General features: G+C 38.7%; 2 protein-coding genes across 2 annotated transcripts; one reads left to right on the top strand and one right to left on the bottom strand.

Moving 5' to 3' along the window:
* The first annotated feature begins 452 nt into the window (after nt 1-452).
* nxph2b (neurexophilin 2b) lies at nt 453-5,904 on the top strand. The gene is made up of 3 exons (XM_079844775.1): nt 453-848; nt 1,361-1,482; nt 3,814-5,904. The coding sequence occupies exons 2-3, from the start codon at nt 1,432-1,434 to the stop codon at nt 4,546-4,548; spliced, it is 786 nt and encodes a 261-aa protein (XP_079700901.1). The 5' UTR covers nt 453-848; nt 1,361-1,431; the 3' UTR covers nt 4,549-5,904.
* Nucleotides 5,905-7,290: 1,386 nt separating this feature from the next.
* spoplb (speckle type BTB/POZ protein like b) lies at nt 7,291-22,809 on the bottom strand. The gene is made up of 13 exons (XM_079844774.1): nt 22,630-22,809; nt 20,839-20,954; nt 19,880-20,009; nt 17,988-18,112; nt 17,774-17,895; nt 12,844-12,995; nt 12,621-12,748; nt 12,358-12,535; nt 12,110-12,165; nt 11,676-11,798; nt 11,439-11,581; nt 10,812-10,865; nt 7,291-8,303 (listed from the first exon to the last, which is right to left on the bottom strand). The coding sequence occupies exons 4-13, from the start codon at nt 18,063-18,065 to the stop codon at nt 8,159-8,161; spliced, it is 1,179 nt and encodes a 392-aa protein (XP_079700900.1). The 5' UTR covers nt 18,066-18,112; nt 19,880-20,009; nt 20,839-20,954; nt 22,630-22,809; the 3' UTR covers nt 7,291-8,158.
* Nucleotides 22,810-22,923: the final 114 nt, after the last annotated feature.

Below are 22,923 nucleotides of genomic sequence, written 5' to 3'. Positions count from 1 at the left end.
TTAGTCCATTTTCAACCCAACTTGGGTTGTTTTTAACCCGACATTTTTTAGAGTGTAACTTCGTCTATATAGTGTGACAACATGACCTAGTAGCACGTTATGTGGAATAAGGTAAACGTGGTTTTTTTTTATTATTCTGGGTTAAATATTTCCCCTATATATATATATATATAAAATTGCAGTCTCATGACAAAAATGAGACAAAACGCTTCTGAATAGCACTTTATTCACAAAAATATAAACTCTGCCCACAAGGCAAGTCTTCTGCTGTTTTATGAACCAACAAAATGCTTCTTAAGACCGAGTTTACACTTAGTGGTTTTAAATGGGTTTACATGCATTAAAAAGCTTGAAACTGTAATGTGTGCTGTTATTGGTGCTGATGTTGAGGGGTTGGGCTCAGTGACTCCACTGTCACAACCCAAAAGCGCACTGATCCATCACACAACATCAGTTTAGGAAGAGCGAGCGGACAAGAATGCAGCAAAAGCGGACTTTTCCCCTGGGGACTGCTTAGAGAGCAGTTTTATTATTTGTTTTTCTTTTGGATGGACAATCACTTCCACACATAATCGTGTTAGGATATGCGAGTGTTGCAGAGGAAAGGCATGCAGCCAGATGAGCAGAGCTAAGAGGATTTAATGCAGCTGGACATGAGCCACGCTGAGTAAAGAAGAAGATTATATTGTTTTAATCAAATGCGAAAAAAGTTTTTATTGCTGGTCACTTTGAGTTTGGACTGTCGAGGAGTGATGCTTGTCTTCATCCTTTCTATATGCAATCTGTGAACGACGCCGCAAGGATGCTCACCGCACAGAGATGTATGGGTCCAACTCTACAGTAGAAGGGTGAGTTATAATAAAACTGGCATTAAATAAAAAAAATTTGCTCACACTTTACATTACTTTGCAGCTATTTCATGTAATAAAATTACAAGCATATTTTCAAAATAACTTGTTCATTAATATTTCTCAGTAGTTATTTCCTGCTGTGTCATAATTTAAACAACATTGTAATTTTGTTAAATATGTTTTATGACCTCATTTTATCTGAGAGGCTACCTGGTGTTTTTGTAAATGTTTTAGAATGAATTTTTCACACCACAAGATCTGCAAAAAAAGTTAAAAGGCTGGCTGTACTTCAACCAGTAAACTTGACCGGTTATAATGTATGCATTCTTTTATACATTCATATACATTTGAACCTGTTATTTGTTAATGACATGCTAAAATATTACACCCTTACATGAAGTATGTAGTGTAAAGTTTGAGCATTTCTTGTTATCTGTTGTTTGTTCTTAACACAAATTTGATATATTTCCTTGTATCTTTAAGCATGATTTTTTTTGTGCTGTTTTTAGGCATACTGACACAAGACCTTTCCACGAGTGGATCTGATCTTTACTAACCCAGATCTGGACTCATAAAATACATGAAGATGTGCCAGTGTTACTCTGCCCTGTTTGTGCTCTGCTTACACATGGTATGAGTTTTATTTCAATCGTTTCAATTAAAGCAAACCATTATATATGATAGGTTTGCCAAAGTTAATTAATCTTTTTCTTCTCTCTGGGTGTATTACTGGTGAGAGATGGAAAAAGACATTGTGTATTATCATTATTATTATCTCTGCTAATTATATCTCTATAACTATCAGTCGTTTAGTCGGAAGTATGTTTTTTTTGTTTTGAGAAAACGGGTAGGTATGAATCCAAAATAAATAAATAGAAATTAATTTTATTGTAAAGAGACAAACAGCTTGGATAATCCAAATATGCCTTTAGAATATACTGTGGCTTTTTGTCTCATTTCCTGTATTAAACGTCAAATAATCCAGTTTCCGCAGGGCCCCTAATCCATCAGTTTTATTTATTTCTCAAAGGAGAACAAAATGTGTGCGTGAATGTAGTTTTATTTTTCAAAGATTAATTTGAATGCATATGAATTGACTTCACAAAGCCAACGCAGAGTTTAATTTACGGCTTTAGCCCAGAAACCAGTTTAAGATGAGATGACAACCTGTGTGATGGCTCAGCCTTAAGTCCTCTCTCAAGAGACTTTTCTTTCATTGCCATCACTAAGCCAGATTTGAATCGTGTTTATTTCCCTTAACTTATTTTCATCTTTGAACTGTAATTTGAAATGTATTTACTTTATAAATCTATTCTCTAATTCTAATGTTAAGTCAAAAGCAGAGATTCCACAGAGATATATGATAATTTTTTGTTTGTGATTTCTGGTAACACTCCTTAAAATACTTTGCATCATCTTGTCTTTCCTTTCCGCCAGAGAATGTTGGTAGGTTTTTTGTTTTGTTTTTTGCTTGATCATGAATTTGCACTATATTGAAGTTGACAAACAGACTTTTTCATGCACAGGTTTTAGTTCTTATTCACCAACATGGGTTTGAATTGTGAGGTGTACAGAACAGATTATCTGTGTCCCCTAAATATCTCCCCGCTTTGGTTCTTTATCTCTGAAAATGAAAGAGAAATGCTGGAGAAAGCTGAATATATACTTTTGGAGATAAACAGCCTTTTGGGACATATATACACTCTTTCATTCTATCAAATTATACCTTTGAAAGTATGTGCGAGAGAGTCTTTTGAGCTTTGCTGAAAGATCGAGAGATAGAGAGGAGGAGATCTTCCTGATCTTCTTCCTTTTGGTCTTTTCTGTACAGTTTTCTGTTCATTCATATTTCACCATGCCTAAAGTACAAACAAAGTAAACGCACTGATTGGCTGTAGTACTAATATGCGACTACACTAAAAGAGTTAGAAGGCGTTTTTTAAGAACCAGTTTTGCTGGGTTTGTGAGGGTGTCTCTGTCTTAGGGCTTAGGCTTTAGGTAGATGGTGTGTATTGTGTACTCAAATTGCAGTGATCATTTTCAAGCTCTGAAGATGTTACATCCTGTTTGCATCATTTAAACAAGGCTGATGTAGCTTTCAGTTTCTCATCCTTTAGGTTTTGATTATTTATGTAGTTATGCATCTCGTATTAGCTGTAATGTTATTCATGTTTTACTGTAGTAGATATTCATGGGTAGTTTTGCATTTGAGGTGTAAATGTGGACATGCACATTAGGTTATTATAGTATTTCAGGAAGTCTTTAGTCCTTAATAATTTAATATGAATGTTCACTGAATCTAAATATTTTAATTATTACATGCAACTCTTCCTAAATCGAATCAAAACTCAATTTTATTCTCATTCACCATCATAGGTTTGAATTTTGAGGTGTACAGAATATAGTTTCTGGTCTGGATATTCAAGGCACCCTAAAAAGCTTTTTTGACCCCCAAACCGCCACCAGATATCCTAGAGCATTTTTCTGGTTTGACGCAGTGATCCCTTTAATTATCTGTTTATTTTTACAGTGTGGCATAATTTAGGGTTCCTCAGGTTGCAACACTGGCAGAGCCCTTTGGAAGTCAAAGGGCAGTTCTTTTAGGAACCTTCAAAATAGAAACCAGTTCCTGCAAGAATTCCAAACACTATCATTGGTACCTCCAGCAACTTCGTCTTACGGGATAGTTCCTTACTAGGATATTTGAAGCACCTTCAAAAGGGTTCCACTAGTGTAGCAAACTAAGAAACCCTAAATGGTGCCTGAAATGTCAAATAATTCTCAATTGATAAAGACCCACAGAAATAGGTCACCTTATGGAAATAGAGTGGGTTTTGAATGTCATTTCATATATACTTTAAGATAAACCACTGGTTTGGATTGGAATCTTTATTTTTCTCAATATACGTTAGCATCTACAACCTTTGCGGTTAACATTCTCTTCCTGGTTTTGTCTTTGAAGGTGACATGTGGCGCTGAGCTCAGTCCTCTGGGTTGGGGAGAGAGTGATAAAGAGGAAAGCGTCTCCCCTTACGGCTCTCGTTCAGAGATTCTCAAATCCCTGCGGCTTTTCTCCCACACATCCCAATCTAACAGCCAGAGCCGTGAAACTGCTCCGGACCCTGGGGCCCTGGATCTGTGGGCTTGGTTATCCAACCACACTGATACTGAAGGAACCCTGTCGAGGGCCAAACGTCGTCCCTATGTGAAAACGGGCAAGTTTAAGAAGATGTTCGGTTGGGGCGACTTCCATTCAAACATCAAAACGGTCAAGCTCAACCTTCTCATTACTGGGAAGATCGTTGACCACGGCAACGGAACCTTCAGCGTCTATTTCCGCCACAATTCCACCGGCCTGGGCAATGTGTCCGTCAGTCTGGTCCCGCCCTCCAAGGCTGTCGATTTTGAGATCACTCAACAGGAAACCATTGAGGTACCCAAAGACAATAAGGCCTTCAACTGTCGAGTGGAATACGAGAAGACGGACCGCAGCAAGAGGACGTCTGTTTGCAGCGACTTCCCGAACAGGGTATGCTTCCAGGAGCAGACCCAAAGCCATGTCTCCTGGCTTTGCTCCAAGCCCTTCAAGGTCATCTGCATCTACATTGACTTCTTCAGTGCAGACTACAAGCTAGTACAGAAGGTCTGCCCAGACTACAACTACCACAGTGACACTCCCTATACCTCTGTAGGATAGCACAGTCTAGATTGGATGTGTTGAGGTGTCATCTCAGTGTTACAGCCTCTCTGGCCTGTGGTTTCCTTGTTCTGTTCCACAAAGAACTGGATAAATGGAAGCAAGGTCAGATGAGGAATCAATCTTTCCGTTCCACCTGACTTGTCCTTCTTATGGGGCAGTTGACGACAGGAATAGTTCACCCAAAACTTAGTTTATTTTTGCCATCATTTTCACTTTTTTTTCTGTTCTACAGTCTGTCAAACAGGTTTGGAAGAAAATGAGGGTAAATGATGACAGAAATTTCTTTTTTGGTGAACTAACCCAAGCTTAGCCCAGTCTTAAAGGGATAGTTCGCCCAAAAATGAAAATGTTGTCATAATTAATTTCTTGTCGTTCTAAACCTGTAAGACTTTCATTCATCTTCAGAACACAAATGAAGGTCTTTTTAATGAAATCTGAGCGATTTCTGTCCCTCTGTTGATGAGATCGTAACACTAATCCATATGAATTGAGTGGTTAAGTCCAAATTTTCTGACGAGACACGATTGCTTTGAATGATGAACAGATTGAAATGATTTTTCTCATTTTCTCTTTTGAATTTAACTCATCAGTTGTGGTAAACTTAAGCTCAAGCATGTTAACTTGACGTGCGAGAACCAATGAGGTTCATTCTCGTGTTTCGCAGCAGGTTTGAGCTTCCGCAAGAACCAATGAGGTTTGTTCTTGCGAGTCAAGCAGGTTCAGTTGAGCTTGTTTGCTCATCAGTGTTTTAATGTGAATATAAAGCGATCGTGCCTGTTCAGAAATGTTGGACTAAACCACTCAATTCATATGGATTAATTTTACGATTTCTCTATGAAATTTTAGAAGCATCGAAGAGGTAGTTGCGTAGACTGTAAACAGCGGGACAGAAAGCTCTAAAATTTCATCAAAAAGATCTTCATTTGTGTTCCAAAAATAAACGAAAGTCTTATGGGTTTGGAACGACATGAGGGCGAGTAATTCATGACAGCATTTTTATTTTTGGGTGAACTAACCCTTTAAGACCCGATTTTCTGAAGGCTTTAAAATCCAACACATCTACAGTTTCCACAGTGACCCATAATCCTTTATATCAGTGACTGTTGTGACGTCATCAGTGTGAAGTTTTAAAAAATACAAAACATTTCCAATCAACACAAGTTGAGATTCAAGAACAGAACAAAAAAAAACATCTTGTGTTGCAGCCATTTGTGGTGCCCTCCTTTTCATGCCAACATGTTTTTGTGTTCACAGAAAGTCAATAACTAAGATTAATGTTGAAGCCATGTGTTCCACTGTATCCTAAATTATTTTGTTTCGTTATTAAAGAAAAGTTGATATTTGAGTTTCCAGATCCCTCCCTTGTGTATTGTCTTTGTTGACTCCAAGACCTCATTTATAAAAACGTGCATTTGCACAGATTTGAAAGTTTGCGTACGCTAAAAACCACGCCAGCGTCCATATTTATAAAAACGGTCTTTGATGAGAGTGCTTAGCAGGGTCTAAGCAGACGTACGCACTTTTCATTTTGGCAGAGAATCGGAGTACTGCAGGTATTTGAAAATCGAAGCAATTATCGCCGCTCGCCATTCTCAAGATTTGGATGCTCATTGTTTCATGCTAATGACATTAATTAGCCTGCGTTTACAAGGCTGATCTCTAAAATTGTTCAGCTGCTCATAATTTCAAGATCATTTGTAATTTATAAATTTCACATCTGGAAGAGAAGAAATCTCACTCGTGTACGCACGTTTGGGAAATGATCATAAGATCAAATTTAGGATGGTTATACGCAACATTTTATAAAAGAGGCCCCAAGACTGTCTGCAGATTTCCAGTTGTACAACTAAAAGTTGGATAGAAATCCTTGCACAGACACTGTGAACAAAGAAAAAATATGGAGAAGTCAAACAAAGCATTGGAAGTCAAATCTGCACTACATTTTCTACAAAATCTTTTTACACGCGTTAGCATCCCTCCCATGCTACCAAAGGAGAATCTCAGTACAGAACAGCCGCTTTGACAGTTTAATGTCTGTAAATTCCGCCATTTGAAAGAAAAGAGACGATAATGTTTCGCATCAGCAGAAAAACCTTTAATTTGCGAAGGTCTGATCATGTATGCAGACACTGATCTAAAAAAATATACACACAATGTCAGTGTGAGTTTTTGTAATCGCATGGCCTGATGAATAGGGCGTTTGAGGATTTGCAGCACGCCGGCTTTGATCTCAGCTTAAGTCGTCTCCAGATGTTTAAAGACTAAAAGAAGGGAAGATTTTTAAAAGTTCACTCAAATGACTTTTAAAGCCACAGAATAAAGAGAATATGGAGTGTTTACAACATGCTAGTGTCCATTAGAGATGCACAATAAGGCATTACAATTATAACAATTGGGATGAACATCTAAAATAATGGTCCACTTTTTTTCTTAAATATGTTTGTTGACATAATGCTAATGGAGGACAAAGCTGCAAAAAAAAATAATAATAATCCCAGCCTGCGGATTTAATTGGAGTTAAATTATTTTTAAAAGCATGTGATTGACTGGCCAAATATTCCAATTAAAAAAAAGTTTAAATAAATTAAAAAGAGTGAAGAATGGAATAAGGAAAAGAAGACAATTATTTCAAAATAAGATCAGGGACATAAATTGAGAAATTAGCTAAATCCAGAGTCGAAGTTGACTAAGTTTTTGTAAAAAAAAAGAAAAGAAAAATACACATTTAATTAGTTTTTTCTCCATTTTATTTCCAAAGCAATAAATCAAAGTTAATTTGAACCACAATACATTTTCTCCAACACAAAGAACTCTCCTGATCCATAGAGTACGTTAAACCATGGAAAATAACTTCAACTAAAGTCAGAACTACCTCTGTGCGAAAAAGGGATAACAATTTCTGTAAACAGCACGGTAAACAAATATTCATATTTACCAATAGTTTAGTTTGGTGCAAAATATCGACATCTTTAGCCGTTTTCGTGTAATACTCATGATGTGAATTGCATCACATTTCACCCGAGTATTCTACAGCACGACCTCAGTTAATACTTACGCCAAATCGAATGATGATAAACATACAATGCCACATTCTGCCAGCAATATAGGCAACATCATCACTTTAAAAGTGTCAGTGGAGACGATCTTTGCACTTGATGCGTGTGCGTGGGTGGGTATGCGTTTAGTGAGTGTATACTTGGTTTTTTGAAACGTCAGACCACGAGTTCATAAGAAGGGCTAACGCAATCCTCCCCCCCCCTCAAGAACATGTAACATACAAGGTCCTAAACACCACCATGTTAAAACTACTGCATTATGTGGGAGCTAGTGCAATTCAGACAGGTCTGGGATCAGTCGCAGCAGGCACGTAGCTACACATAGAGATACAAAGTAGCGGAGGGGCAGATCCTTTAAGGCCATTTCTCAAATGACGCTCAAAGTAAACAGCGTGGTGAAGTCCATTTTCTTCTTAAGCACTGCGGTTCGATCTAGCTCCTCCGTCGTGTCTCTGGTAAGTGAAGAGGGGGGCCAAAAGGAGGGGGAAGTAGGGCTCGGTGGGGTAGTCGCCTCCTCATGCGTTTTGTTCTAAGCAGTCTGAGGGCAAAGGTCAGGACTGTTTTAGCCGTTTCCTAGGCAGACCAAAAGGGGTGCACTGGGCTGATGCGAGGGCGCGGAATGCCTCGGCCACTAAGTGAGGATGGGACTGAATCATCGCTTTCCAACCTGCTGTCTCCATTATGTCTGCAGCATGACTGCGAAAGAGCAAAAACAAGCCTCAAGGTTCTTATCTATAAATGACATAACATTCATTATACACTGATGAAATGAGTACAAATAATCTGGGATTTTTATGAATTCGGTGAAATCATGCTAATTAAAAGGAATGTTCTGGGTTCAAAACAAGTTTAGCTTCACAGCATCTGTGGCATCCGGTTTGGAAAAATACACAGTACAGTAATGGTGCAAAATGATCTGGAGAACAAATACGTTTAAAAACAATATACATTTAATTCATATCAAGTTTGAGGCCATTTTTTTGCAAGGATGCTGACAGCAAAGAGATGCATAGCGTTTCAGAAGATTTCTCTTTCAAGTTAATGTTGTTCTTTTAACTTTATTTAGAATTCAGATTTATTTGTCCTGAAATGAATCAGCACAACTGTTTTCAACATTGATTCGATTTTTTTTTTTTTTAAATCAGTACATTAACTCTTTCCTTGCCAAATATGGAATTTTCCATGTTTTCACTGTTATACGCTAGGGGGCGCTGTTACGCATCTTCTGAATGAGTACAGAATCTCCTGATCAGAACACAGGCGAAGAAGACGCAAAAAAACAAGCGATCGTATGCAAGCAGATGCATATGTAAAATAACGTGATCAACATTAAACATCATATAAATCAAAACTGCCTAATGTTGAATGCTGAATGAAATGTCGACCCAAGCATTAGGGGTGTTGATGGACTCGATCTAATTCATCTGTGTTTGATCATCGCTCTGAATCTGATCTGGATGTAGTCTTGAACAAAAAGCTGAGATCATCACGTTTTTGTAAAAAAAAATTATTTTTTATGAAACGTACCCATATTCAAGTGTTGATAAAAAGGAATACATGAAGCTAGAATAAAGCAGAGGGTCTGCTCTTTCTTTTGATATATTGCATGATCATATTCATACAACAAAATATTCTATGGGCCATTACATTTTTGTGAAAATGATCAAAAACCCTGGCGGTGGCTGGCAACTTTTTTTTAAAAAGCGCTGGCGGGGGGAGAGTGAAAATGTTTCTGAAGGATCATGTGATACTGAAGACTGGAGTAATGATGCTGAAAATTCAGCTTTGCATCACAGGAATAAATTACATTTAAAATATTTTCAAATGGAAAACAAGTTATTTTAAATTCTAATAATATTTCACAATATTACAGATGTATTGTCTTTAATCAAATAAATGACTTGAGAGACTTCTTTAAAAAAAAAAAAAAAAAATTTTTACTGACACCAAGCTTTTGAGCAGTTGTGTCAAATAAATAAATAACTGAAAATAAAACAAAGTTTTTCATTAAAATATATATTTTTTTGGGAAAATGCTTAATTCACACTAGCCCCCTATGGCTTGATGCTTTAGTTTTTATTATTTAAAGGGTTAGTTCACCCAAAATGAAAATTCTGTCATTAATTACTCGCCCTCATGTCGCTCCAAACCCATAAGACCTTTGTTCATCTTCAGAACACGAATGAAGATATTTTTGATGAAATCCGAGAGATCTCTGACCCCTCCATAGACAGCAATTTAACTAACACTTTCAAGGTCCAGAAAGTTAGTAAAGACAAAGTTAAAATAGCTCATGTGACTCCAGTGGTTCAACCTTTATGTTATGAAGCGACGAGAATACTTTGTGCGTAAAAACTAACAACAATAATGAATTTCTTCAACAATTTAATTCTAGCCTGTGTCAGTCTCCTACACATGTTGTAAACAGTGCAGCGCTTTCGAGTTCTACGGCAGCCGATGCGGTTCACGTGAGCACCACGACGCATGCGTGTGATGACGACGCGGAGCTGCACTGTATTTACAATGTAAACTGTGTAGGAAACTGGCACAAGCTAGAACGAAATTGCTGAATAAAGTTGCTATTTTTGGGGGGTTTTGCACACAAAAAGTATTCTCGTAACTTCATAAAATTCAGGTTGAACCACTGGACTATTTTAACAATGTTTTTCCTACCTTTCTGGGCCTTGAAAGTGTTAATTACATTGCTGTCTGTGCAGGGGTCAGAGAGTTTGCAGATTTGTGTTCTGAAGATGAAAGGTCTTACGGGTTTGGAACAACATGAGGGTGAGGAATTAATACATTTTAATATTTCGGTGAACTATCCTTTTCGGCTGTATTGTTGTCTGAGTGGTGAGATTACCGTTACAAGCGGTTGAAATTCTGGTTATGGGTTGCCAAAGTTATTCTTGTAGGTATTTTCCATAGTTATAAAAAAAGTATGCCACAGATGCTGATGATAGTGCTTAGATATCATTGAACCCAAATTATTCCTTTTTAAACATGGTGCAATACAACAAAAGCACAAAAACATGTGTTTTTGTGCAAGGTATTTCGAGAAAGAAAAAAAAATCCTCTCCTTTGGTTTACAGGTATCTTAGTCACATAATTACTGTGCAAACTAGAGCTTCCTGCTGTATACAGATGTGTTGGGTGCTTTTTATTTGCAAAGGACTATGGGAGATGGTAACATGTTGGCACACATACTTGCTATTCCAGTTCTTCCCATCTTTACAGCCCAGCTGTCTAAGAACACTGCATCTGAGGAAAGAGCATAGGGCAGAATTCACACAGAGTTCCCAGAATGCACTGCAGCTACGGCGGTCACCATTAGGACAAATTAGGATTTAGCGTCATACAAATAATTGCAATTAATATAGCTGTCAGTTTTGCTTTTAATCAGTCGTTTATTCAAAGTGAAATTGGAACCACACAATAAAATGTATGATTTCTCTGAAGGCTTTGAAGGAAGATAATGATAATAATAAGCCAAAAGGATTCTTTGAAGAAAGATAATAAATTTTATTTATTATTGTTATTTATCGTCATTTTAAATATTATGGTCCATTTTAGATAGTCCACCTCCCTTCACACTTTTTTTTTTAAAACCCTTCAACACTGAAGATTTTTATAATATCAGTATTGCATTTCCGCTTTAAATTCTCCCATCATGCATCATTTTAAGCCCAATTAAACTTATGCGCCATTAAATGGGCAAATATTTGCTAAGTAAATACAATAATGTTTAAGTGTTCAGCAAACATGAATAGTAAAGTGTACAAAGGATAATTATTTTAAAGATAAAACGATTATGAACTGAGTGTTTGTACTTGCCTATTAATGAAGTCTATGGCTTGTGCTTTCAGCTGCTCTGCGCTGTGCAGGTCAGCCAGAATGAGGATGTCGGCCACATTCTCTACAGACAAACTGTTACAGAGAGCTTCCTCACATAACACCTTTAATCTTTCCAGAGCATACTAAAGAGAAAGAGAAACAGAGCAGGTAGCAGATAGCATGAACACAAAACAAAAGCGCCTGTCCTTCAGAGCAGGAAACACAAGAGTCTCTTACCTTGTCTGCAGCAGCTAACAGGTTGTCGGCCATTTTCTCCAGGTTAGGAGCTTTACCAGTGTAAATAAATACCATCATTTCCCTAAATACATCCGGTTCCACATCACTGATGTCCACGCGGTTCTGCAATAGGGTTGAGAAAATTTAAAACCTAATGAACTAAAAATCTGGTTTAGAATTACATTGTACAAAAGATTAATACAATTGCAAAATATTAATTGCAGTTTCATTGTAAACATGGTAAGTTTAATAAAATCATCTAAAAACATTAAAAATCTTATACATTTACTAATCAATGAGCAAATCCAATGAGCACGATGGCAAGTCATAGGTGTTTACGATTCCGCTCAAAGCGTCACATATTTTACATTTCAGTACCGACTTGGTATCGCGGTCGGTACTTTTGACAACACGATGTGCTTCATTTCACTTACTTTTTTACTCTCCTCCATTTTGTGTTCAAACATGGCATTGAATACTGGCGACCTCGCTGTCAAAGGAAACATGAATCATCAGTTTCATGTGAATCATATGCGTGTTAAGTACTGCCAAATTCATCCCGTGCCTCATTATCATTTCACTGAACATGCTCTATTGTCTGTGCAGCTTGTCTTTTTAGCAAGGCAAAATCTGGGTCTACCCCAAGCATCTGTCAATGCTGGGTTAGGATGACTAAGCTCACCTGCCAGAATGGATTTGTGCGCTTTGAACTCTTGCCCTCCTACGAACAAGCTGCAGTCGGTGAACCTAGAGCCTTCCCAGAGGTTACCCAGATCGTCAGAAAGCTGACACTCCGGAACCTTCAGCATGTTTGTGTTCGACTGGCCAGAGATGTTTACGGAGTCCTGGACCACACTCACCTAAACAAATGAGTCATTGGTTTGAAGCAAGGACATTATTACACCAAAACATTTAATATACATGAAACGGTACATGTTACGGTACCTCACAGAACAGAGTGAGCTTGTCATCAGGAAGTAGTCCGTTAGCTTCATCCAGCAAGAAATCTCTCCTGATGAACTTCTTGAAGCCCCAGTCCTTTCCCTGGACGAAGCGGTAGGCTCTTTGGCTTTCTGAAAGTGTGGGGAGAATACAGAAGCACATATAAAAACATTTAGTTACTCTACAGAATCAAACTCTGTCCACTGAGCGTCCAGAAAACGCTTACCCATGGCTTTAGTTTCTTCTCTTTTGGCGTTCAATAAAGAAAACTTGAACTTTGCTCTCACTTCACTTTTTGGGCAACTGACAAGCAATAAGTACAGAGAGAGATAATCTTTACTCTCATCATCCAGACCCTTTGGGTTCACTCGCAAACACCTACAGAAAAAAAAATAAATAGGAAAAATGTTTTACAAATGTGTGTGTGTGTAATATATATATATATAAAATATAATAATTAAAAATGATTTAAATGTCAATTTAAAAACAAATTTAGAAAATAAACCGTGTCCATATGCAGTCAAACGCAAATATAAATCAGTTATAGATTTATTTTAAACCAATTCAATAGCTTGGACAACATTGCTTCTGAACAACCACCTACTGTATATCCACACAATTCTGTAATTTGGCCGTTTACACAACAGCGGAAAGTGTTATGCTTTTTGGTCTTTCAATTACACGACAACAGCGTTTTGGGGGCCTGATGAAAAAACGAACTTTTGAAAACGCTACCGTTATTGTCTCTGTGTATTTTGTAGATTCAAGTTTGAGAAAACGACGACATCATGCACTGATGTGTATTGCGTGTTCAGTCTAGGGCTGGGCGATATGGCCAAAAAAAATTATATCTGTATTTTTTGGTTAAATGGTGATATACAGTAGGGCTGTAATCTCCCAGTCAATTAGTCGATACGTTCTGGCCAACCAAAATTCTGATTGGTCGATTTTTTGCCACGTTCATTTCATCAGGTGGAAAGCACTAATTGCTAATGGGGGTGTTTTCAGAGCACCCCTGTTTCACAGGTAACAGTCTGTCTTCAGAACACCCCCCTTGTTTTCACTTCTTTTGGATTAGCCCAACCCACTGGAGAAGAGAGACAGATTGAAGTAACGTTAGGCTACTTTTCTGTATATTATTTATTTAATTATGAGAGCGTTTTCCTAGTAAGTCCTCTTCTACCATGTCAACAAAGACATCGGAAGTGTGGTAGCATTTTTAAAAAAATAGAAAATGGGGAAACAAGACAAATGCAAATTTTGCAAGCAACAGTTTGCATATCACAGCTTGACGACAAACATGTCATATCACCTAAAAACAGTAAGCTAACTTGTCTGCATTAGGTTGTCCCGTCTGTTCTTGTGATATCATCACTAGTTGACAACATAGCCTATGATTTCCGAAAATATAGTACTATGATATTGCGCAGGTGCACGTGATGCAACGCTGTCAGAGCGTGTCAGACTCATTTCAGTGCAAAATAATCAGGTCAAAAACGATTTAATAAACTGCAAATAGCCTACTAGTTTTTTATGTTTATTTATAAATAATTTAGGCAGACAACAAGGCTACCAAGTATGGCACATTTATTGTCCAACAACAAATATTTTAGCAATATGTATATTTTGGTCAGAATTATTTCGCTCTTATTCTATTGCGCTCTGTCTGTTTGGCGCGCTCTGTCTGTTTGGCACGCATGTGCGTGGCACCGCTCGTTTCAGGAAGCCATACTTTTGGCGGAAATTCACTTGCAGGAGGCTCGTCCTCTCCTGACAGCAAAAAGGACATATTTGCATGACTTTCGAACATTTAAAGATGCAGAATATACCTGTGAAATATAAGTTAAGCACCGAGGAAAGCACCACATCGCAAACGCATTAAACAGCACAAGTATTTATCTGTCATTCAGCACATGTATCAGTCAGAGCGTCTGCTGATTTAAACTATATGCGTTAACTACATCTTACCAGTTATTTTCAAGCCCTTAAAAGGAACACGCAGACTTTAGCTTCACCGTATCCCCCAGAGTTAGATAAGTCCATACATACCATTCTCATCTCCGTGCGTGCCATAACTCTGTCTGACGTACCCACCGCTAGCCTAGCTTAGCACAAAGACTGGAGGTAAACGGCTCCAGCTAGCCTGCTGCTCAATAAGTGACAAAATAACGCAAACTTTTTCCTATTTACATGTTGTGATGTGTATAGTTACATTGTGTACTAAGAAAATGAAAAGTTGTGATTTTCTAGACCGATATGGCTAGGAACTATACTCTCATTCCTGCGTAATAATCAAGGAACTTTGTGCCGTACAATGGGTGCAGAGGCGCAATATTACGCAGCGCCTGAAAATAGGCTAACTTCATCAACATAACCAACGTGACAACCTGCTTGCACAGAGAGCGTGCTGAGGACTATTTTCAGGCGCTGCGTAATATTGCGCCGCTGCACCGCACCCGCAACTTTTCATTTTCTGTCAGTCTTAGTACACGATGTAACTATACACATCACATGTAAATAGGAAAATGTTGCCGTTATTTTGTCACTTATTGAGCAGTAGGCTAGATGGAGCCGTTTACCTCCAGTCTTTGTGCTAAGCTAGGCTAGCTGTGGGTGTGTCAGACAGAGTAATGGCACGCATGGAGATGAGAATGGTATGTATGGACTTATCTAAGGGCGTTTTCACACCTGAAAGTCCGCACCAAGGTCCGAACCAAAGTTCACGTTTTAATACATTCGATACTTTCGGTTAGTTTTGGTTTGGTTTCACATTGCAATCATGCGAGCGCACTAAAGAACTTTACGTGACACACTTGCGTCCACTCGTCATCATCTATGTGGGCTGCATCTTGACATTGATTGGTTTGTAAACGGACGTGTGTCTGACGTCAGCGTCTTTGACAAGAGTGAATGAACGGACCACTGATATAGATCAGTGGAACGGACGCATATCGTTGCCACTATTTAACAGTGCGCATTGCTTGACTATGTTCTTTTCGTCACGTTTAAAAGTGGACATTTCAAGCTTTATATACACATATTTCTCATGTTTGTGAGACAGTAGCTGCTGAGTTTCGGTTTATTTGAGACGCGCTCAAGTTCATTTGCAAAGCATGTGATCGCTCCCGCGATTATTGTCTGCTATAGACTATTTGCTTCTTATTTATTAAATCCAGGTAATTATCTGATGAAACATTGATTAAAATGAAGATACAATTTATACAAAACTAAATTCACATTAAAGAAAGGCTCATAAGCAAAATCATGCAAAATTTCGTTCAAAATCATTTCTGACCTTCTGTCTTCTGACATATTGCGCATCTTTTCACTTTTCATAATCAATGTAGCCTAGATTGAATTTAAAAATAACATTATAATATTTAAACACAAACAGGAACTTCCTTCCTGTAAATGGTCTGAAAGTACGAACCATGCAGAAAATGCTTTCACACTAGAAATGAACCGAACCTTTGTTCAGTTTGATCCGGACCGAGACTACCTCTTTTCGTCGGACCAAATTTCGTCTGTTTGGTCCGGACCGTGGTACGGGGGAGGTTTCACACCTGTAATTTTGATTCGGACCAAACTGAAAAGTCCGAAAATCCGGACCAAACAAGGTAGGTGTGAAAACGCCCCAAGTCTGGGGATGCGGTGAATAAGCTAAAGTCCCAAAAAGTCGGCGTGTTCCTTTAATATAAAGTATTTGTCATGTTTAGGACAAATTGGATTATATACTCTGCGCCCCCCGCTATTTTTCAAATGCGCTCGCTCGTATAAAATTACTGTATATCGATATAAACGGTATTGCCTCAATCCATATCGTTTCTAAAAAAGTATATCAATATATCGTACTAACTCGATATACCGCCCAGCCCTAGTTCAGTCTATATGCTCAGTTTTTCTTTACAAAGGGACAACGACTGGCCTGGCAGCAGAGAGACAGAGCGTATTTAGGCCACGCCCACACCGGGGGGGGGGGGGGGGGGGGGGGGGGGGCAATCCAACGTTCTCCATTGACTTTGCATTGCGTGAGGCTGCCTCATTGTCATTTCGGACTATAAAAAAAAAAACAGAACAATGTCTAAAAGCTGATATGTGACAAAGTGTACAGCAAACAAGCTAAAAAACACAGAACTAAGTTTTTATAAGCTGTCGACCCAAAAAAACGAGAGTTTAAGGAGACAAAAGTGGATAAAGGCAGTAAAACGTGACGCTTCAGCAGGAAGAATGGGTAAATTTTGGGATCCTGACACTCAGTATGCCTCAGTATACCCATGTGTGCAGTAAATATGTTGTCACTGTTAAGTCAAATATCCAAATGTCAGTTTTATATATGATATTTCCTGTCGCTGATTACGTTCCCCTCTAGTGGGTGTAGTTCTCAGTGTAATATAACGTGTCTCAATGGCCTGTATCCACTTTTTTGTCCTTAAACGCTCGTTTTTTGGGTAAATAGCTTATAAAAACGTCTGGGTTTTTGGTTGTGGGTTTTGCTTAGCTTGTTTGCTGTACACTTTGTCACATATCCGCTTTTAGACATTGTTCTGTTTTTTGTTATAAGTCCGAAATGACATGGATGCCGCTTCACGCAATGCAAAGTCAATGGAGGGCGTTCGATTGTTTCACCCCCCGGTGGGCGTGGTCTTCAGATTATGACGCGTGTCGCTCTGTCTCTATTATATGGCAGTTTTTGCGGATCCATTGAAACTTCAGTTTTTAGAATGTTGTTGTGTAAACACGCCCCAAAAAAATAAGTTATTTTATTTAAAACGTGTAATTTTAATGTCTCTTTAGTTGTTTTTTAGTCTTGAAATAGCCATGGTAGAAGCAGTCACAGTGCAGGACTGTGCTTAAAAATGTCTAATATTGTCAGAACTTCATCGTAGACTAGGATTCATCATAAAGCAATTAATCAACTGTCATGACAAAATAAATCTTTTGCGATCCCCAAACTTTGTCCCAAACGGCTCAGTTTAAACCCAACCCAAATCAAAATGGGCCACAGTGGTTTCACAGACAATAATATTTGGAAAGGTCAAAGCTGTATTTGTGCGTGTATGTGAGTGTGTTTTGTTTGGGCAGGATGGCGGGGCATTAGAGAGAACAATTAAGAGGCCACTTGAGAGCTGTCGACAACACAACCCGGTGAAACATACCATTTCATCTTATCGTTGGGGCCCGAGGAGAAGGTCGAGCTCCTCACAACTTCTCCCATCTCCTCCCGACAGAAGCTGAAGTTGTTAATCGTCCACATGTAAGAAAACTTCACGACTTTTACCTGTCGATAGAAATAAAAAACACAGAGGGACATTTATGACTAACGTTCTCAACTCAGAACGGTTCTCTTACCATTCACTCAGTCTCGCTCACCTGTGTATAACACCAGCTCTCCGCCACAGGTCCTGATGTCATTTCCCCTGGGGGAGGGGGTGTGGGAACCCGTGACATGGCCTGCTTTCACCCTTCCACGTCCCTGATTTAGCTTACTGCTCAGCCTACACACAAAATCAAGACGAAACTGTAGTCAAAACAAGTCAATATGATTTCCCAATAAGAGAACTGGTTACAATCACAAGGCAGTTCTATAAATAATCACAACTGAGGTAAACCATTAGGGCAAAGTTTATATATAGTGGTTGCTAACATAAAAAGCATTCAATCATAGTTTAGTTTGTATTCTAAGAAACTAGATAGAAAAAAGCTTGTCTATAAAAAAAAAAAACTCCCCACCACATTTAGATTTAACAGATGCTTTTATCCAAAGCGACTTATAAACAGACCACAATGCTAAGGTGTTCAGAGTGATTTCTAGTGTTTCAAGGTGGTTGCTAGAGTATTCTGGGATATGTGGCTTGTGTCCCTCCTACAATGCAAGTCTGTAGGATTTTTTGACCATTTTATCAAAATGTAAAACTATTCACAAGTTTGCGGCCTGTATTTTATTTTAAAAAGTCTCTAATGCTCACCAAGGCTGCAGTTATTTAATGAAAAATAACCTGACAAGCCAGACCCACATTAAGATGTTGGGCCTGGGAACACACCATTGGCAGGGATCAATCTGAGGGGCGGGATAAACGGTTGTCTTTCAAATTCCCTCTGCACGCGCTACAACCAAGCAGAGCAACGAAGGCGGCGACGTACTGATAGATTAAACTTTTGCCATATCCGGTGAGTAAAACTCTGAACACATCTTTTCTTAAGAATGACTTCAGTGCCGTTCTTTGTTCTTTTCTCAAAGAAAAGCTTAACTCAAAGTCTTCCAGAGTCGCAGCCAAAGCCGATTCGTAATACCGCTGTTCGGGAGCAGCAGCCATCTTTATTTTCAAGTAGCAGGGAATTCACGCGGAACCGTCGCAACTCTACCGTCATTATGTTAAGCCCGCCCACCGACTCTATACGCGATGTGATTGGCCTGACTAGAGTTTGGTTTTTCAAGCTCGCAGGACAACGGAGAGTTGCTAGACTACCCTGGCTGCAAATTATATTTGCTGCCGCTACGTTCCGTCTAGATTTAAAAACAGTAATATTATTAAATATTATTAAAATTTAAGGTAACTACTATCTATTTTAATATATTTTTAAATATACTTCATTCCTTTGATGCAAAGCTGAATTTTCAGCATCATTACACCAGTCTTCAGTGTCACATTACCCTTCAGAAACCATTCTAAAGGCCTGTTAACACCGGGACGATTTTCATGCGCGTTTATCGCCGACGTTTAACACCTCGTGCCCAAAACAAAGGGCGCCAATGTGAGTGTGCACACCAATGTGCAAAACACCAGGCGTAAAAACTTCTTCTTCTGTGTGACAAGCGAGTGTCAGAAGTGTAAAGTGCCGCAGCACCACCTTGTGTACCGGGAGCGCTATCTACTGAATGTGCACGTTCACTCGGTGCATCGCCAGAGAAAAATCGCTTGGCTGTGAACACTCAAGACGTGCCGAAAAAAGTCATGAAAAACACTGGCGATAAGCGTGCACGATATTCGACCCGGTGTATACAGGCCTTAATATTTGATGCTCAAGAAAAAATTGGTATTATCGTTGTTGTGCTGCTTAATATTTTTGTCCACTGCCACTTTTGATCAATTTAATGCATCTTTGCAAAAAAAAAATTTAAATCTTGCTGACCCCAAACTTTTAAACAGTAGTGTAGATGGCAAAGTTTAATATTTATGGTTAGCGGCTTTGAAAAAGAACCAATAGTAATTGAAATACTCAACCAACAGTAATGGCAAAGAATGTATAAAGTCAAATAATACCTTGTGTTCAGAGATCAGCAGGTTGTGTTTCCATGTCATCCCTGGGCTCAAGCTCAGAGACACAGCCGTCAGAGTGACTGGAAACAATGACTAGCAGTGCATACTGACCTCAGCCTCTAAACAAGCCATCCTAAACACACAGACACAGAATTCACCTCACATGCATCCATGTCATGGAAATCAGCAAAAATGTATAGCATTTAAGTGTTTGAGTGTAAAACAAAAGAACATACAGTACTTCCAAAATACTCAGCACCAAATCAATTGAAAAATCAATTGTTGCATAATGTTGATTCACACACAACACAACTTGTCCATTAGTTTGCAAAAATAGCAGATTGAGAAAGAAATGCAACAAATGCCAGCATCCTAAAGTTAATATTTTTGTTAAAACTTTAATTCTTCCATAAAAACCATGTATTATTTGTATACATGTACATATATTTACTGGCTTATTGACTACTTTTCTAAATTAATGAACTGCTTGATATCAGTCACCTAAGTAAAATCTGTGAACGTTACCAGAATATGAACAGGTGTCAAAAAAGATGAACCATTTCTGGCTGTTTTTCTTCATCGGTCATGGTGAACTGATTATGATTGGCCTTACATCACCATGACAAAACATAACAAAATTGGATATAACTAGTACACAGACAAGGTCAGTGAGCAACTGTATCACTATTATGTATAATATCTTGAGGCTACAAACACTATGCATTTTAATATTTATTTCCTGGCTCTGTTTACTTCCATCGAGTTATTTATAGATTATTTACTGTGGTAATCAGCAATATGCAACAAAAGCTGTCAACTGAGCTTAACTTGTATTGGATGAAACGCATCAATGTGCCAGCTGTACATGCCGAATCAGAATTCACCTTTCTCTACAATCAAGTCTGCATTTAACTCATCTACACATCACAACTGACCTTATGAAAACGCACACGCACACTCACCTCAGTAAGAATGCTGAATCTCACTTGTGGGAGTTTTGCGAGCCTTCCAGAGCGGAAAGCTTGGCAGATGAGGGCGGTTCAGTGGGATGCCACTCTCAGCAGAGACTCAATGAACCCTGGCAGGAATAACTGGATTTTAACACAACATCTACACTGGCACTGCATCAAGTTCGGTCCCAATTGCTTTGCAGCTCACATTTCTGACTATAGACTATTGACATCATAACGCTGATATGGGCAGATTTGAGTCGGGTGAACGAGACCATCTAGAACTAAATTCAAAAAACGAGTTGTGTTTGGGAACGTTCTGTCGACAAGTGAAACGCGCAACCCCTATAAGATGCAGTGATAAACGCAAAGGACATTGTAATGTTAGATAACTGACGCAGAGGACAGGAACACACACAAGCCAATTGCATGAAATAAAAAAACATACAGAAAATAAAGTTGAGGAAAGAACTTTCTGGAAACGACTTTTTAAAAACGTTGCACTGCCCTCATGGTCAACAATGGATGGCGGAAATAATGACAACAGATATAATGGTCAACCTGTAAAACTTTCCTTCATCTTCAGAACACAAATTAATATATTTTTAGTGATTTCCGTTCCTCCGTTGAGAGCTACGCAACAATCACTTTGACGGTTCAAAACATTCATAAACCGTAAAACTAATCCATTTGAATTGAGCAGTTTAGTCCACATTTTCTGAAGAGAGGTTGAATTTAGGCTTTTATTTACATATAAACATTCATCAACGCACAAATCAAATCTGGTAAACAGAAGCTCAAGCATGTTCGCTCAATGAGCGAGAACCAATGAGGTTCATTCTAGTGTTGCGCAGTGCGTTTTAATTTCCGCAAGAGGTTTGTTCTTGCGCATGGTTCGGTTGAGCTTCTGTTTATGTTCGCTGATCAATGTTTATATGTGAATAAACGGCCGAAATTCACCGAGCCGCTTCAGAAAATGTTGACTAAACCACTCAATTCATATGGATTAGTTTTACAATGTCTTTACGAACTTTTTGAAGTGTCAAAGTGGTAGTTGCGTAGCTGTCAATGGAAAGACAGAAATTGCGCAGATTTCATTACAAAAATATCTTAATTTGTGTTCTTAAGATGAAAGAACTTCTTACGGGTTTGGAACGACATGAGCGTGAGGAATTGCTCACAGAAAATTTTACATTTTGGGTGAACTATCCCTTTAATACGCTCATTACGAATAAGTTGTTGAGAATCGATTGTGAATCGCGAGCAAATCGTTCAAACAGGTTTTATGAACCAAATCAACCAATCCACTGAAAAGATTCGACTCTAGATAACGATTCGTTCGTTCGCGAATCGGATAGCGCTGTAATGCGCTACTAAATCAGCCTCATCCGCCCCAAGTTTTTGTTATAAATCGATAACCGTGTTTCTTACCGCGTTCGAACAAGTTTGTACATACATACAAGCACCGAACACTTGTCGTGTTTCTGTTATATCCGCTCGCTGTACAACTGATGCGGAAAACGAAGAGAAAAAGAGTCAAGGAAACCAAGTTAGCCGACCACGGCTCGTCTCGTTTGGCCTACATTTCATGCACGGCCCAAACAAGAGACAGAACCATAACAAAGCCCAGCCAACAATGTTGCTTTAAGGCCGAAACAAAGAACGATCGTTCTACTAAACCCCGCTCGTATCTGATTTGTTTGTCCCAAAGCAGCACATAATGGTGTAGATCGAGTAAGCATCTGTCTTTGTGTCAGTGCGCAGAGCGGTGGTTAAAATACAAGAAAAAATGATTTTACAAACCTCTTAGACACTCCGCATCACAGACATAGAAACACGGTACGATATGTGACCTGAGTGAGTCGTAGAAAGAATTTTTTGCGAAACGAGTGAACTTTTGAGCCTTTCTCTACAGATAAGGGGTGTTTTTCTCTCCCTGTCTTTCATAGCGCTGCCTGCGCTTCAGCTCCGTGCAGGCGCACTGCGCATGCGCACAGAACTTCCTCTCAAACCATCTGTTCTAATAACAAGCACAGTTAGTTAGCATCGTACACTAAACTCGAATGGCTAGAAATGCGATTCAAAACTACTGATAGA

This window comes from Gobio gobio (assembly GCF_949357685.1).
Source record: "Gobio gobio genome assembly, chromosome: 19".
NCBI classification, from domain to species: domain Eukaryota; kingdom Metazoa; phylum Chordata; class Actinopteri; order Cypriniformes; family Gobionidae; genus Gobio; species Gobio gobio.
Note: the sequence above shows the minus strand (reverse complement) of the source record. Positions and strands in the feature narration are given on the sequence as shown.

Coding starts and splice junctions, on each gene's coding strand:
- nxph2b (XM_079844775.1), top strand. CDS start 1,432: ATGAAGATGTGCCAGTGTTACTCTGCCCTGTTTGTGCTCTGCTTACAC. Junction 1,483..3,813: donor TTGTGCTCTGCTTACACATG/GTATGAGTTTTA, acceptor TTGTCTTTGAAG/GTGACATGTGGCGCTGAGCT.
- spoplb (XM_079844774.1), bottom strand. CDS start 18,065: ATGTCACGGGTTCCCACACCCCCTCCCCCAGGGGAAATGACATCAGGA. Junction 12,996..17,773: donor CCCAACGATAAGATGAAATG/GTATGTTTCACC, acceptor TTTTTTCTGTAG/GTGTTTGCGAGTGAACCCAA. Junction 10,866..11,438: donor GCCATAGACTTCATTAATAG/GCAAGTACAAAC, acceptor CTCTTTCCTCAG/ATGCAGTGTTCTTAGACAGC.